This window comes from Ammospiza nelsoni, chromosome 2 (genome assembly GCF_027579445.1).
Source record: "Ammospiza nelsoni isolate bAmmNel1 chromosome 2, bAmmNel1.pri, whole genome shotgun sequence".
NCBI lineage: Eukaryota > Metazoa > Chordata > Aves > Passeriformes > Passerellidae > Ammospiza > Ammospiza nelsoni.
The window spans coordinates 50,689,668-50,707,333 of record NC_080634.1 but is presented as its reverse complement, the minus strand read 5'-3'; the positions used below and the strand labels follow the sequence as shown (position 1 = coordinate 50,707,333).

Here is a 17,666-nt window from a genome sequence, read left to right as displayed (position 1 = left end):
AAGTATATTCACAAATATTTTATAGGAAAATGTCCCACAGAATCTGAAGTATCTGAAGCAGGAAAAAAAATCAGATTTTCTTGCTGCTGCCTAATGACAGAGGCAGTCCAAAAGCTAACACTATCTTCCATTTTGCTTAATACAAATGCGATCTGGCTCTTTCAACAATGGAAAAAAATGATAATTTTATATAGGGATCATAATCTTGAGGAACACTTACTGCTTTACTATTTTCTGCTCCCTCCAAAGCCACACCTAGTCACAGCTGTAGTATATATGGGTGTATTTCTGATGCATCTTTCACCCTTCCACTTCTGCCTGCATCAGGACTTGCATGCAGAGAGCTGCAGACACAGCATTTGCCACGCACCAGAAGCTGAGCTGCATAATTCCTAGCACTGTCTCTCAGCATTTGCTTGCAGAGTGCTTCTGGAAACAGCACATGCACCTGCATCTCCAACTGTTTGTGGGAGGGAAGCATGGGACAAGTTCTAAAACTCCCTTTGACTCTCTTCCACTGTTCATAGGCAAATCACACCATCAGCTGTCAGGGCTTGTAAAGACTGAACACTTGCTCATACCTTTACTTTTGTCCATCTCCATTTTCTCTGCTGTTCATAAATGCAACATGTTGAGGCTAAGATTCTAATTTGTGATTAATACTTTTCACAGTGAGGTGACTGAAGATAGAAATTGCCTGTGCCTGCCCCCTATTACACTGTACTTCACTACAGAGTAGGACATAAAATAAGTTTATGGCGTCTTTTCATTACTAAGGACCAACCTGAGTTAGCAGCTATGAGACAAAAGCAGGGTTTGTTTTATAAGACATAGTTTATATAGTTATAGATTCAAGCATCAGGTAATAAGGCTTTGGCTTTTCTGGGGCTTTCAAAATAAAAATATAATGTATAATGTAAAAATGGCCATATTCAGAGATCCTCCAGAAATTTTGCTATACCAGTTGCCAAACACAGACAACAGTAGAGAAAAGTGTGTATTTTCCTTAGGTATGTAAATAATTAACTGCTTTTGGTTTTGAGACATTTTCAATGAGGAACACCTGGGGATTCACTCAGTCTCTTGACCTTAAGCACAAAACAAGAATCAATTGCCCAATTAGAGCTTGGTTGAAAGAAAATGGAGCAAAGAAGCCCAGGATTTTGCAGAGGGCAGGGCAGGGTCTGTGCAGAGCAGCGGGAGCTGCGTACAGGTGCTGCCCTTAGGTGCACCTGCATGGGGGATGCTGGCTTCCCAAAGTGGAAGATCAGCAGCAAGAAGGTGCAAACAGATATCTGGGCAAGGAAAGATAAATGGGACTAATAATGAGGAAGATGAGTGGCCTTGTTCAGTCTAAAAGACTGGGAGCGCTCCTGAGGTGTGGTGGGGCAGCGGTGCAGCAGGCGGGCAAGGGAGGAGGGTTGTGCCGCAAGGGGAGAGCCAGAGCCCAGCACAGCCTGCCTGGGAAGGGCACAGGGACACGTGGACACAGCAGTTATCCAACTTCTCCTTCACAAGTAGGAGGGCCCTGGTGGCCTCTCCGTGGCCCTCCTTAGAGGAGAGGGATTTAGAAAGCACACAGCAGGCAAAAGGAAGGACGGTCTGTGGGAACAAACTGTTATCGTTTTGCTAAGCTCATCACCCACAGGGAAATTTTAGGGGAAGAGCCATCCCTGGCATCAGACCTCATATAAGAGCTTGAGCTGAATGCTTTTCTAAAAATGGGGCTTGTTCTTGTCTTTTGAAACAACAGCTGTTAGCTGGTTCAAAGAGAAACATTCAGAAAACATGTTGATTTCCTGCAGGGAAAATAAATCTTTAGATTACAAGTGTTTGGGCCCAGATTTTGTCATTTCACAGAAATATAGATTTTCAAGTTTAAAATATCTGAGGGAGAGCACTGGTGTAGTAATTAGCATAATGTGCAGTAGCACAGAATATGGTGCAGCAGGAGGTTACAAAGTTTGATCCTTTCTAGCTTGAAGTGTACGAAAAGCAATTCAAAGACTAAAATGCACAAAAACAGGTCTGATGCTCCAGGGTAACTCAGGAAACAAGGCAAACATTATTCAGTTCTTATTACAGGCCTGAACACATGTAAAACCTCAAATCATATTCCATCATGTATATTTTGAAATTTCAAAAGGTGTTATGATTTTCTTCTAAATTTGTCTTTTATAATATTAAATAATATTAAATCTGATCTAAATTAATATTAATATTAAATCTGATCTGGAACAAAATTTATTCAAATTCTTAATGTTATTGCCCACCGACTGGAAATATGGAATTCCAATTAGCTCTGTGTTAAATGCCTGTGCAGTAGCCTTATTCCTGCATAATCAGGGCTTTTAGCACTGAGCTTCCTAGCAAAAAGCTCCTGGTATCTCAGGAACTACCACTAACTTCCAGGCTTTCAGGAACATTTTCCAAGGCTCTGCCACCTCCTACCACTGACAGAGCTCATGCAATGAGGTTTCTGGGAGCCAGTAATCAAAGCTACAAAGTACTAATTTTTATATGAATCTATATTCCATTTGAGGTTAGAAATCTCTCAACATTTCCCCTCTTTTAAAAGCTATACTTGTGTAAAGAAAGGGATATTTCAGGCCATAAGAGAACAATGAGCATAAATATTTGTTTGTCTTCTCTGCTAGTGTGCTTACAACATTTTCTTTTGAAAAAGGCCTCTAAACACACAGTTCTGTAAAGGTATTTATATTTCCTAATTAATACACACAGCCTGCTCCAAATGAAACAAAAAGAGCAAATGCAAAATAATTAGAAACACGAGGCAAAACATTCCAGAAATCACTTAGAAAAATAGCAGACAAACAAAGCCATTTCTCCATTCCCCCAGCAGTGCTGAATGCTAGGAAGCAGAGCAAAAGACACCTCATCCAAGACATCTCCTCAAGCCCTGCAGAATCAGCACTTGTATTTGCCTGCACATTTCTGAGTCTTCAAAAGCCACTATACTGGGATAGGCTTCAATTTGCTTTCATACTTCAGACTGAAAGCAAGTTAACAAATTGTACATTGAGTATTTCTTCCAAAACAAATCCTAACATGCTGTAGACATCATTAACAATTCAATGGGAGTAACTGCATTCAGAAGGATTCCAACTGTTCTCAGGAGTATTTTATAAGTTAACTAATGCAGTTTGCAAGTTTAAAAAAAAAACCAAACCAAACCCAAGGAAATACCTTCAGTCACTCACAGACACAGGGAGCCCCTCTGAGCTTCCTTCTGCCTTTCTCCCTGATACCCACGACTAGTCATGTCCTTGGTGAGTAATGGCACATCCCTGCATGCATTGTTTGAGACAAAATGAGCAAAGCTGGAAATATGATGGATTTCTGTAGAATGAGAGCAGTCTAATTCTCTCTAGAGACTCTCTACTTCAGCTGTGATCTATGAGACACTGAACAACTGAATAAAGAAGGAGATGTGGAAGAAAGACCATGTACTTCTTGAAGTAAAAACTGCTAATGCTTGTGCTTTTCCCTATGTGTTTGTTTCAAATTTAAAGTCAATATGATAAGAAAAAAAGGATAACAACTATTTAATTGTCTTGTCTGAAAACAGTTGCCTTGTTCTTGTATTAAAATAACAAAGTCTCTTTAGCTGGTGTTTAAAAAAATAAAGGAAAAGATACACCTGGTAAAACAATTCTTTGGACTGAATAGAAAATCTCAGGGTAATTCAGAACATCCAACATTAGTTGAAGAGTTAAAACAACTACTCCTCTTTCTGCCATTTTGCATGGATCCTATGGCAGGCATTTTATTGTCTCCTCCTATTCAAGGTTGAAATTTCAAACCAAGACACTTCCTCACACAGCTGTGCTATGGCATGTTTCAGAGAGGTTCCCAGAAGAAAGGTGGGAAAACTTGCAGATGAACTCCCACTTTCACCTGCAAGGAAATGCTGCACATCCCAGTGTTCAGTACAGGAGCAATATGATGTAACCCACTGCACACAGCTATTCAGCTTGGAAGGGAAAGTGTTTGCAAGGGGGAACAAAGCAGCAGCAGACTCTTCCCCCTTCATCCCTGCAAGAGTGCTGGTGCTCACCCTTCCCCCCTAAGTGACCTCAGCTCATCCCTCTCCCTCCTGCTGACGTTGTGCTGTCTGGATTTTGCAGAATCTGATCAAAAAAAGCACATTTTACACTACAGGATTGCTGGTGAGAGCTGAGATAAAACTGGCCTCCTATTTTTCATCTTGGCTGATTGCATTTAACAGCCTGTCCTGTTATATATGATTTACTGGTACTTGTAGAAGCACAGGAATTGACCGGGTGAATTTTTTTGAACAATGCTTTTGATTGTCTTTAATTTAGGGGGGCAAGTAGGAACAAGCTGCTCAAATTAATTTTTTATTGCCACTGTCATTGCACTCAAATTAGGATATTTCTTATGCACGACTACAGTCATTAAATAATAACCAAGTAGAAATAGGAATCCCATAATACACACCCCTCAAAATCCCTAACAGGACATAGAAAAAATAAAATCTCACAGCTCTCTGATTTCATAGAAAGCTGGGTGGCAGATCCAGCCTGGTGGACAGAACTGAGTCTCTGAACATTGCCTTCTGCAGATAATCTCCCATTTTAAGGGAAATTTAAACCAGAAAATTCATATATGTATGCTTCAAGTACTGTATATTTTAATCAGCATCTGTGGGAAGAGGAAGCTTATATGAATTTCAGAGCTAGATTATAGTTGCAAAGTTTCTGATGGAGAGCTGCTTTCACCTATCATTAAACAAAATATGAAGCAATATAGAAATGGTAAGTATTAGTTAGGCTATGACTACACTTCCCAAAGTAGCTAATATATGTAAGTGAAATTAAAAGACCTCTCTTTTTTTAGTCAAGTCTATGTTTTCTTTTCCATGTTCTATAAATTGACAGACATGTAAATATAAAAAGGGCTGTGCAATACACTAAAACCTAATTAAGTGCACTCATTTCACAGAGCAGTTGAAAGGCCATCAGTTCATGCCTGCAAAACAATTTGCATGATAATGATCTTCCACTACTATTGTCCCATGCCACAATTCTTTTTTGATCATCTGAATCACAACTTCATCTGCTCCACAGCTAAAGGAGTCCATTTTCATTAATTTTTTTTTTTTATTCCCTACAGTCCAATTTATTTCACAAGCACTTTTAGTGAAATATCAGGAATACAATAGCTCTTGAGCAGTTGTGTCTTTATTTTTTTTTAAGGGAAAATTTACAGTTCATGTGGTCTTCTCCAGAAACATCTAATACACGAAAGCTTTCATGCGATTTTTGATGGCTATTTTTGATTCATCAATATAGGTAGATGTTTTCATTTGTGAATTAATTTACTATTCATACATAGATAAAATTATGTAGATCTCTGAAATTCAAAGACAATTTTTACATTACCTGATATTGCACTCTTTCAGAAATATTATTTATATTTAAATTACTGCCATCCTCCTTGTGAAATACTTTTCTCCTTCCTCTCATAAAATATGCTGTGTGCAATACACGTAGTGCCTGCGCTCCTCAGCTGTAACTGTGGAGTGCTCTAAGCACTTCAGTTTAGTAACTGCAATGTCTTGCACAGGAGGTTGGTCAGATGCTAAATATATTGTATTTGATGCATATATATATGCAACGTCAAGCCTATAGAAATCACTGTCCAAAGGATACCTAAAGAGAAAAATTTACATTCTGTAGGTATCTCTATCACATTGGGATCTACACCCAGTGTTCATATGCTATTGCAAGAGTGGCAAGATTAGAACTGCCAAAAAAAAACTTGCCTTCATAATTTCTTTGATTTATTTCAACCTTTGCTCCTATCAAATACTTAGCATCTTTTAATTAAAAAAAAAAAATAAAAATCATGAATTGCTGCTAACTTGGCTCATAAAAAATTAAACCAGAACATTGGACTATCATAGTTTCTTTTACTTCTGTTTGTTGTGTATAATAACAACTTCCTAAACTTGTCAGCTACTACTGTTCACCAACTGTGTCTGACTGTTTGCATAACACAGGCAGGTAACCCTACTTCCATGTTTAGCTTCCTTCCAGAATAAATCAGGCAACTTTACGACATGGTAATTGCTGAGTTATCTTTTCATCCTTACCTTGACCCATGGGTCTTTTATTGTATTTATCTCCCTCCATCCGGTTGGTCTGGTGGGGACCTGGTGATCAGCCAAGTTCAAACCACTACATCATGTTAATCTGACTTGAAACCAGGGGAGAAGAACTAGCAATGCATAAAGTCTTTGTGTCATATTTTGCACTGACTTTTCCTTCCCAGCTCCATTTGCAATGTGTTATCAAAACCAATGGAACTTAGATAGAGATGAAACGCTGTTGAGTAAGAACCAGCCTGGATAAAATTATTTCTTTTGGAATCTAAACTGTCAGATCTAATCTGAACTTGATGGAACTGGTCATTTGAGACATAACTGAATTGAGCAGAAGGAGAGTTTAGGCAAGGAAACAACCTGGAAACAACACTAGGAGTTTTTTGCTTTGATTGCTTGCCTCCTTCTGCCTCTCTGAGTAAGAAAACCAAAAAATTATTTAAACCTAGAGGCCAATATCCTCATCACTGCAAACATACCTAGGAATGAATTATCCGCTTGATGGAATGCTTTGGTCTCCAAAGCAACGCAATGTTTTCAAAAAGCTGTTTGTTGAGAACCAACAATATATACACTAAATCTCTGGCATGGGTAGTTAGGGACAGTAAATGCCTTCAATTCACCACATAACTCAGAAAATGAGATTATAGCTGTGCTGTTGACTGTGTTCAAAAGGGTCTACAGTAAATGGAGTCCAAATCAGCACACCAGCAATGGGCTCTAGGATGGCATGAAAATTAATTAAAAGCAAGCAGTAAAACAGCATCACAGCAAGGTTTCTGCATTTCTTGGCCTAAGACAGGTGGTGTTTGAAGCCTGGAGCACTTACCAGCGGGTGCTGTGGCTGTTTTTGGTGCTGGCAGTAAGCTCCTGCGTGGTGTCGCTGTGCTGCTCGATACCTGCGTCGTGCCTTTGCTGCTCCCCTTGGGAGCATCCTTAGAAGGTGCAGCTGCCCTAGGGGTGGTCTGCTCTTCATTTCCAAAGCTGGAACCTGCAGGAGACCGGAATTGCACTAATTATAAGTCCATAAAAAATGTATGTGAACTGTTGTACACAGACCAAACTTCTATCAGCAATTATAATCCACAGCGACACGTTCTCCCTGCAGCTTGGGCTAAGTGACACGGACTTTCTCCACTATAAACCCTCAAGTAGAAATAAAGAGTTCCCAACAACTTACTTAAATGCTAAGTCTTGGCAGCTGTTACAGTCTGGTTCCAACAGGAAATTAAGACCTCCTCTTTGTCCGCATCTGTGAAGGTATGTGGCTACAACACTCATAAAGAAACCATGGAATTCCTAAATATATGGGTGGATGAGTTTATGGTTTTATAGCTGCTGGAGGAGCCACATCACACGTTCATCCTACCACTTGGAAGCTGCTGATGTTCGAAATAGAGGGGAATAGCAGGGCTCAGTGGTGCAAAGTTTTCAAATTCCCCTGCTCAGGTGGAGATTTCCCACAAAGACTCCCTCAGATCACACTCAGACATTTGAATAATAAGATAAAGAACAAAGAAAAGATTCGGCCTACACTCTCACATCCACTTCAGTCATATTCTCATAACAAATATCAGGTTGCCAAGTTTTCCACCTTAAATTGACCTCTTTCAAAACTTTAAATGGGTTTGGTGTCCTCCTGCATTTGCCATCTACAGAATAATGACATCCTAGATTCCTTGTAGACATAAGGAAAACAATATTTTCTTAACATTTGAGAAAGGCAGAGTTGAAGTGTTGTTTTACCTATCTGTCTATAAGGCCTAAGAGGAGCAAAAGATTACAGCAGATCTGGACTTAAACATTTGCAGAAGAATGAACATTTTGTTTGAAAAAACTAGTGGAGATAGTGCAAGAAATGCAAAGGATGTCAAAAAAGACCTATAATTTTTATTTCAATTGTTTTACAAAGATACAATAAAATATTGGTTAGGTGCTGCCTGCAGGAAAATGATAGCATTATCTTAATGATTGGCACATCCAAGTCTCCAATATTTTTAAAACACAGGCTTCTTGAAAGTGTGCAAGTAAAGAGGAGATTTCATTTTTGCCTTTATTACTGAAAACCTACTAGAGGAATAAAAAGCAGGTTGGAAAAGAAAATCCTCTTTCTGATAAAGGAAGAATATCCCTTTTGGCTCTGAATAAACAGCTTTAAGTTTCGCTGTGTCTTTGAGGCTGCTTGCATATACGTCTTAATTTAAAATGTGTATCTGCAATATAAATGGACTTCTACAAGCATATGTGACCTTTCCCAAGCCACACTAAAAACTCAAAACAGTGTAGTGTACTCTACACAGGAAGAAAAAGACCTCTGAAGCATTTGTCACCTTTACACATCTCTGCACATAACAAACAACCCCTCAGCACATCAGGTTGGTGCTGAATATCCAAACTGCATGCATTTTTCACCTGTGTAACAAACACTTAAGTTTATGTGCTGAATTTACTGTGACAAAACACTGCTGACTTCCATAAAGTCGTAACAGCACAAAATCTGGCCCAACACAGCCCCATCTCCTCTGCAGCTGTGCATGAGGGCATCTCTTCTGCCAGGTGCCAGGGGGATGCTGCAGCATTGTGTGTCCACCTCAGGCTGTCTGCACCTCACCCCTGAAGCTATTCCTGAAGTGGTCTCATATATATGCTTACCCTGTCAGCTTGGGTAACACCACTTGTAGAAATCTTTTTTCTTTCTTCAGCTACTTTTTATAAGTTTCCTTTGCAGAAGCACTAACCTTGAAGAGTAAATTATTCTTATTATTTGCAGAGAAATATAGTTCAAGTGTTCTTTAATGGAAACCCTTTATTCTCAATTTCAACATTCATTCATAGAGGAGTGAGGGAAGAAGTGTGAAGCTGAGAGAGAGCAGGTGTTCCCTACAGAGCCTGGGGAAGACCATGGGGAATTCCAGAAGGAATTTCCCTGCAGCTTGTGGGGAGGGCCCTGATGGAGCAGATATTCACACCCCACACTGGCACAGGTGGACATGGCCCAAAGGAAGCTGCACCCATGGAGAGCCCTCACAGGAGCAGGGCCCTGGAAGAAGCTGTGGGCCTGCACATGAGAACCATGCCAGAGTAGGTTTATCCTGAGGGACAGCAGCCCTGGGTAAAGACCCATGCAGGAGCAGGAAGAAGTGTGAGATGGAAGAAATGGCAGAGAGGAACTTAAAGGGACTGACTGCAACCGCCATTCTCCTCCCACTGTGCTGCTCAGTGGGGATATGGGATGGAGGGGGTGGAGGAATTGGGAAGGCAGAAGTGAAGCTGAGAATGTAAAGAAGTGGTGGGGAAAGCTATTTTAGTTTTTTGCTTTGTCTTTCTTTCACACCTTTCAACTTTATTTCAATTGGTAACATATTAAATAATCTTTTCCAAGTCAATGATTTTTTGCTTGTGACAACAATTGGTAAGTGATCTCCATGTGTTTACCTGTGGTCTTATTCACCTTATTTTCTTTCCTGTCCTGCACAGGAGGTGAGACAGCGAGACAGAGGCAGGGTGGGTGCCTGGCAGCCAGCTAAGGCACTACAGCAATACCAGGACACCCAGGATTTGCTGAGATAAGGTCAATGTTTCTCTTAAGAGACATTGTCTCTCACTTTGCTCTTCACTCATAGGTGGAGACTGGAAAGAGACATGGGATGCAACACATGTGTGTATAATATGCCCCAAAAAGCAAATGTTTGCTGCTTCCATGGATATCACTAAGGCAGTCTCTGGTTCCCCAGGAGCAGGGGTAGGTGAGTTTCACCTCGCTGCACATAGATTCCAGAGCTCAAACAGGATTCAAAGAAGAAATTAAATTAAGGACCTAGGAGAATATGTATTTCTCGTGATCTAGGAGGAAGATAAAGTTGTTTATTTACTTCAAGGAATCAACTTATAGGAAAATCAGAAAGATTATTCATCAGATGGTCCATCTGTTAGTACCTAATGAAATAATGCCTCCCACTATTATCTGCAGCAGGTGAATCAGTAGCATCTGCCTTTCCATGATACCACATCTTATTTTCCAGTAAAAGCCTGTACAAAAACACCAGATGTGCAGTGGGTGAACAGTTTCCAGGTGACCACATCCTTTGCTGTATTGTATCTCTTCCCTCCTACTCCTCTACTTTGGCATCCTGTCCAAACCAGGGCAGGCTCTGCTTGCCTTTGAAGCACCTGGTGAGTCGTTTGGGGGCTGCTACATAAAAGGCCCTGCATTTTTGCAGATTCTGTGCTCTATGAGGAGCAGCACTGCTGACTTTGCAGTAGAATGTTTAACAGGCTATTAACAATCTGCTGGGGCTGAAGGCCTTCAGCCTCACTTTTATCATCTCCTCACTATGAGCCCCAAGGAATCCTACTCTTCTGCTTCTGAGAGAAAAAATATTGAAAAGAAGAACATTCCTTTGAAGACTTGCAGTTACTTTGGAAAGTCCCAGCTGCAGCCACTCTTCCCCTACACTTGTTTGCCAGTAGACATGGAGAAATTAGGGCTGGGAACACATTGTAGGCTGCATGTTCGAAGAATACCATGACCAAAATTCCACCGGCTCCTAGATGTCTTTGAACCACTGTTTCTCAGTATCTGTCACTACTCTTTTTACCATCTGGCTGCAGCTCATTTCAGGGGCTCCTTTCCCTCAGAAAAGGAAGACTCTTTTGTATGTGCCACTGACTTTGTGCCTCTTGTAGGTGTTCCTCTTCTGAAATTATTTACAAATTTTATTAAAAAGGATAGAAATACCATATGATAATACATATAACTGTAAAACTAGCAGGAACATGAGTGGGAAGAATTCTGCATTTGATGAGAAATTAATTAGGCCATGTTGTGTGGCAGGTCTTGATCTGAGAGGAGACAATGATAGGAAGGGCTGTGTTCTGGAGCCACACAGCTACAGATTTCCGTGTCTGAAGTCAAGGGCAATAAAGTCTCCTTTTGCTGGAGAATTTGCATTCTCTCTAGAAAAGCAGCTTGTTTGACAATGCCCATGGGTCTGTGTGTTGCTGACAAACAAACTGCAGAGGAGTGTTACAGCATGAGTGCAGCTCCCTGTCCTGTGCGCTGCTACTGCAGCTTACTCAGAGACATGGAGTGAGTTTCCAGCTCTTCACAGCAGGTCAAGCACTCCCTGTGCTGGCAGCAGGCTTGGAGCTGATGGCTCCTGCCACAGCTGTAATCACACTCAAGACACTGGGAACACCCTGGCACCGTGCATGTTCACTGAAGGAAAAACATTTACCAGGGCTACAGGTTATCTTTCCAGCATAAAGATCCTTGGACACTCCTTGATGCCAGGTTAATGATGATGAAGTTGTGCCTAGTTGTTGTATCAGTGATCCCACTTAGCAATTCTAAATCACTTCCTAGTCACAGAACTGAAGAAGATTTAAAAAGAGATTTGAGCCACTTTCCAAATTCACACAGCAAGGAAACAGCAGAGACAGAGAAGTGAGCAGAAAAAAAGTGATGATGAATGAGGCTGGAATGACTTTTATTCACCTGCAAAACACTGGGATGTATTATTCCTCTGGGTTTTACTAGGCTGCACTTTTGTGCCCCAGTTTTCAAGCAAAGTATAAGCATAACGTGAAATTTAAAGTCACTGCCATGGGGAGTGATCTGATAAGAAAAGTACCTAAACTGCTGAAAATAATCGGGTGATGCTTAAAACCAAAACCTGCAAGATACACTTTTCCCTAACTTTGGACATCTGCCCATCCTTCAGTTAATGCCCATTCTTTATTCCTGATTGTTACTTGTGAAGTGGTAAGCAAATTTTATAGAATGATTACCAGATATGCAACCTGTCAAATGAGATTTTTATTTCACTACTTTAAGGGTTGCTGTTTTGAAGTCCAGCATGGCATATTTCAATATGAGTTTTCATAGTGTCATTTTCAAGAGACACAAATGAACATTCAGCTCTGTAGCTCAAGCTGAAACAAAGCTATGGACCAAGAGGTACGGTGTGATCGTTAGCCCTGAGGGCTAACCATGTTATTAAGATGTTTTGATAGTACATAAGATTACTAGCTGGCTAATTGGGGCTTTTTTGTCTTTGCAGAGAGACAGTGCCTGGTATTTCCTCAGGCCAAATACACAAGAGATCAGGCACCAGCTCATGACAGGTTTATTTTCCATCCAGAAAAGAAGATGCTTAAGAATTGATGTCCACACAATGCTTAAGCCTAACCTACTTAGCTCAAAGTCTTTCTTCCCACTGCTTTTTTTTTTTTTTTTTGCTCAGACAAAGATGTTTGAGCAATAATTCCCTGTAAAATACTTATTTTGTGCCTGATCATAAGACTTTATAAAAGCGGATTTTTCAGAAGTGTTTACATTCAAAAACGAAACTTGAATTTTGAATTCAGGTTAACAATTTCCACCAAAATAAGGAACCAAATTTGCAGTTCTTGTCAGCACAGCTTTAGATAGCTTTTGGTCTCTGCACTGCCAATGATTACCTCTGAGGCAGCCCTCTCATTGATAGGGAGGGACTTCTGTGCCCTTTGTACCAATTAATAATTGATGATGAGCCTGCTGCACTGTCAGGCTGTTCCTCTACATCCAGCTGCCCTGACTACTTCTGCTAGGCTGAATCCTCCACTTGGAGCTGATCCAGGCAAGCAAAATAAATGTAGTGGTTTTGGCAGGGCAGAGGGAAGCATCACCTCTTCAGGCTGTGCTTTCCTAACTCAGGTGGCAGCTGAGCTGCCAGGACAGCCCTGGTAACCCTACTTCCAGCAGGATGCCCTTGCACACATGGCCTTTATTTGAGGCTTGGTCCATCAGACTGTATTTACACTGCTAAACAAAAGCTGGACAAGCATTTTAGGCTGTCTCATCCTCACACCACCCAGGCTGATCACAGCAGCTTTTCCTGAGAAGGTTAGAGCAGACAAAACCATGGTCACAGTGTGAAGAACAGAACAGAGTGAGGGATCAGAAGACTGGGCTTAGCCTGGCTTCCACATTTCCCTTTCTCACCAGCACAGCTGGAGCTGCAGCCAAGGAGCATCCTCTGAGCTGGGCCACGTGTGCTCCATGCCAATGGCAAAGGAGGTCATTCAACTTAGTCTCACTCACATCAAAGTGGGTTTAAGAAAAGTAGAGATGTTTTGCCTCTGCCAGATGGAATTGAAGCTCCTTCCTTTACATGATTTCCTGGTTTTGATGACACCAAGTTTTTGAAATATAGATTAATTTTTGGGACACAAATGCATCCTCAGTGACCTTCAAATATAATAGATAGCAGAAATACAGACTTCTGCTGATAAACCTCCTTGTGTCAATGCTAACTAATTCATTTCATATCACCAAATAAAATATATATTACTTTATTTTAGGATCTGGCTGTGTGAATTTCCTACTTGAGCAGAGTCATGTGCTGCTCCCTCCTGAAATGTTACAAGCCTCCTTGGGCAAGGTGAAAATTTCACCACAAAGTAAAATCTCTGTATGTGTTACTGGGAATTGCAGACAACTCACTGACTATGCCTGACTTTGGAGTCACATAACCCACTTTATTTGGGTTCTGGTGAGATGTTAACATCTCTGTCAGGAAAGATGAGCATTTTATTATGTAATAAAGCCTGTATGTTCGTGGTAGCTTTGCCTGCCAATAGTGGATTCTACACCTACTTGGCCAACTGAGAGTTTCTGCATTGACTGGATAACAAACCCCATAGGACATGGAGTGAAGACAGCATAGTATTTTGCTGATCAATTGTAGTATTTTTTAAGAAGAGCGAAGTTTTTTGGAATAGTGCCAAAGGTACCTGGGCTGCATGACATTTTAAAAGGGCCCTCAGACATCACTGTGTATCTACCTTCTGAAAGAGGAATCTCCTGGCATTACTTGGAGCTGAGCCATCAAAGGTCATTGATGACCAAATCTTCCCTGCAAACCTTCCTCATTCAGTGTATGGCTCTGATCACAGGACAAGACACATCCCACGTCAGGAATACTCCACTGGAGTGTCTCTTGTGGCACTTGCAGGAGCTGACACAGTAGAATTACATACTGGGGAAATGTTTGCTTCTCTAACTGAGAAGAGAAAAACATACCTGCTGTAAACTTCTCCTAGATATATGGATTAAAATTCCTAACAGATCAGATCAGAGTAATCTGATCTTACTCTGTAATTACTGAAGCTTATCAATTAACTGTAGCAAGGGCTGGTTCTTAAAACCTGACATACACTTGAAGGCAAGCACATACTCATAATGTTTTGGAAGCTCTTCTTGCTGACACAAGTTAAGAACATATTACGTATCAGTTAAACATTTAAACTCCTCTAAGAATTAAAGGTTCATTTTGGGAGAGTAAATAAGTAGCTATATGCAAGCAGCAGGTTTTCTGGGATCCTTTGTTCAGTAAATTTACTGAAATTGATTGTTATTGAAGACTGAATTTGTAAGAAAAACAATATTTGACCCCTGTGAAGGCAATTGAGGTGTTTGTCTTCGGTGCAACAAAATTTTGATTTAGGCTGAATGTATTAGGCAAAAGACTACTCTCTATGCCAAGCAAAAAGGTACATGAAGAAAATCAGGAGCACAGATTTACTTCAGGTCTTGTCTGACACAGTCATGCACTATCTTACAGAGGAGATGGATGGATACAGGTGCAGGAGCCACTTCTCCCCCTCATTGCCCAGCAGTGTAGTCCCCTATACCACAAAATACCCAGGCACTGTAGAGCTCTCAAAGTAACACCAAGCACTGATGGCATTTTCGCCACAGACACATATATGGTCCAATGCCCTCAGCTGCCAGAATGACCTCTGGGATCACCAGGGGATGGCCAAAAGTTAAAATAACCAGAAATAAGATACAGATAACATCCATTTTTTACTACCACTGAAGCACTAGTGGCATGTATCAGCCTACTTCAGGGGAATTTTCCCACACAGGAAGATTTTGATGTTCCTGGGTAGTCCTTTGGTCTCAGCACCCACACTTCTAGAAGCACCAGTTTGGTAGCATGACTTGTGCTCATGACCATCTGCTTTCATGGCACAGAGCCTGCTTCTGAACTGGCATACCAAACCCTCAGGGGCACAGGCACCCATGAAAGACAGAATTAGAAGTGACATCTGCTCTGCAAGGGGTTCCTCCTGATGGCAAGAAGTGCCAAATTAGAGCCACATGCCTTATTATAATATGGAATGACATCTGTTGGACCTCATAGCATTTTGTCATCAATAAATGCCTCTTCCCCAGAATCGCTGCTTTTAATTTGCTTGAACACTGGCTTGGAGTATTTTGACACTTAAAGGTAGATATAATCCTTAGAAAAGTGTTAATGACATTCCAACAGCGATCATGAATTTCCACCAGCTTTAGCAATCCGTGCTGGTTGGCACAGCTCAGCAGACTAGGAGAGGTTAAGCCATGCTCTAACAATTGTCAGTGCTTAAGAACTGAAGGTGGCATTCAGTCCTGCTCCTTCCCTGCCAAACCCACCACAATGTGTGTGCTGTGGTTTACACAGAATTCCGCTAGATCAAAGAGCTGGAACATGTGTCTGACTCCTTACGTGGCATAATGATGACTTCAGAGCATGTGACACGGGCTGAGGAGGGGAGATGTCATACTGAAACCTCAAGGATGGAAGAGCCTTAGAGAGTCCCCAGTTAGTCACTAATTAATTGCATTTTATGAGCTCAGGCACAGATCCTCAAAGCTGCTTAGGAACTTAACTCCTGTTTCATTTCACATTCAAATTTAACTCACTGTGCTTATTCTTAATCACCATCTCAGCCCTGAAGGAGTTTCAAACCCACAGATGTCTCCATTTCAGAGTATGAAGGATGCAAGCAGCTGAGCAGAACCTCCCATGAATGCTGAACAGTTCTTCGGTTGGAGGAGAAAGGAGATGATTGGCACCAGATCTGTGCTTTGGAAACACTCAGGGAGTTTTCTAAGCTGTTCAGAGCAGCCATTTGCTGTGTTCACATCATGTTCATCCTCTTGGACAACATGCTGTTCAAGAAAAAACAAGTGAACCTGCTTTTCCCAGTTAATTTTCACAAACTCCTGTGTAAGTAATGCACAACACGGACAGTGTTGCTCTGGGCTGACTCCTGTCCAGATCTGTGTTTTGTAGCTATTTTGGATGTCATAGAGAAAAAAAACCCCAAATCTATAGCAAAATATAAATCTGGAAAAAATTATTTGTCCAGAATTTCAACAGTTAGGAAACATTTTTCAGTGGAAAGATTTATTTTTAACACATGCACTGGCTACATTGTATATTTTAAGACTCAAAAAAAAAGTTTAATTTGCAGAAATTTTGCTGATGAAATGTCTTTCTCAAAAAACATCTTCACCTGTTCAATCAAACTAAGGTGTTTTTTCTAATAAATATTGTCAGTTATGAGGAGCCTGGGTATAAAACTGCAATTCAAAACCACTAGGAGAGAGAAACACAAGCAAAACAGTCTTCTATTATAAATGGCATTATCCATGGAGAATAAACATAATTTTTTTAATTATGTGACTGTTAAATTTTTTTCTTATCTCATCTTTACTAAAAGCAGTGCCTTTAGTAGATGATTTTGGGCAAAATTCAAGTGCAGAAATATTAAACCAAAGTATTGTCTACTGGAAGATTGTAATTCAAGTGATTTCCATAGTACTTCAGTTTTAGGGAAAGATCTCCAAGGCCCTGTACTTTGCAGGAGGAGCTGGATAGCTCTTAGACCTGCTAACAAAGGCAGAGGCCTCAGGAGAGTCTAAGTAGTAGATCTTCCTTTGAGTTGTTTTGCTGGTTCTGCAGAGTTTCCTTCTCCTCCACAACAGCAGAATCTGACAGGACCCTCACAGGGCCCTTGGTGGTTCTCTTATATTCCTGAATCCTGAAGGCAAGTGGTTATGTAAAAATCTCAGTTGGTATTAGTGTAAAATAATTACACTAATATGAATAATAACTACACTATGCTTCTATCTTTTTTAACCTTCTTCTTCAGCATTTATATGTATCCTGAGAGCATCTCCAAGATCTTCCTTTTAAAGAAATGTCCTGGGTTTTTCTGAAATGGCATGAGCCATGATATCCCACCACACTACTGTGATGACATAGAGTAAAGGTGCATTTTCTCTAAGGAATGCTCAAAAAGCTCCTCCTTCTCTCAGTTAAACATGAACACATATCTCAGGACACCTGAGTCCTAGTCCCTGACATTTAAACATGGGGTGGTGGTAGAGCTTTAGAGCACTGATACTGAAGACAAAGAAGGAGGTCTTAGGGGAGACAGAAGAGTTTTACTGTCCTGCAGAAAGGCCAATTTTGGTTAAAACTGCATGTATAACATCTGTAAACTCCTTAGGATCTGGGAAATAAGACAATGCATCAAGCCCATCTGTCTCCTTCCAAATTTCTAAAGTCTCACAGATGAAGGAGGAAGTGGAAGATAAAGCTGAGGCTCTTTGCAGAAAGGATATTACTCTTTACTATATCAAAATTAGAAAACAGGGCAAGAACAGCCTGAGGAGAAAGATTTGGGGGTCCTGGTG

General features: G+C 40.7%; 1 protein-coding gene across 1 annotated transcript in view; it reads right to left on the bottom strand.

Moving 5' to 3' along the window:
- Positions 1-17,666, bottom strand: part of MTUS2 (microtubule associated scaffold protein 2) — a 243,294-nt gene that overhangs the window by 57,231 nt on the left and 168,397 nt on the right. Inside the window, exon 6 of the mRNA XM_059493947.1 lies at positions 6,978-7,139. Coding sequence (XP_059349930.1) covers positions 6,978-7,139 — 162 coding nt within the window. The remainder of the gene's footprint in view (positions 1-6,977; positions 7,140-17,666) is intronic.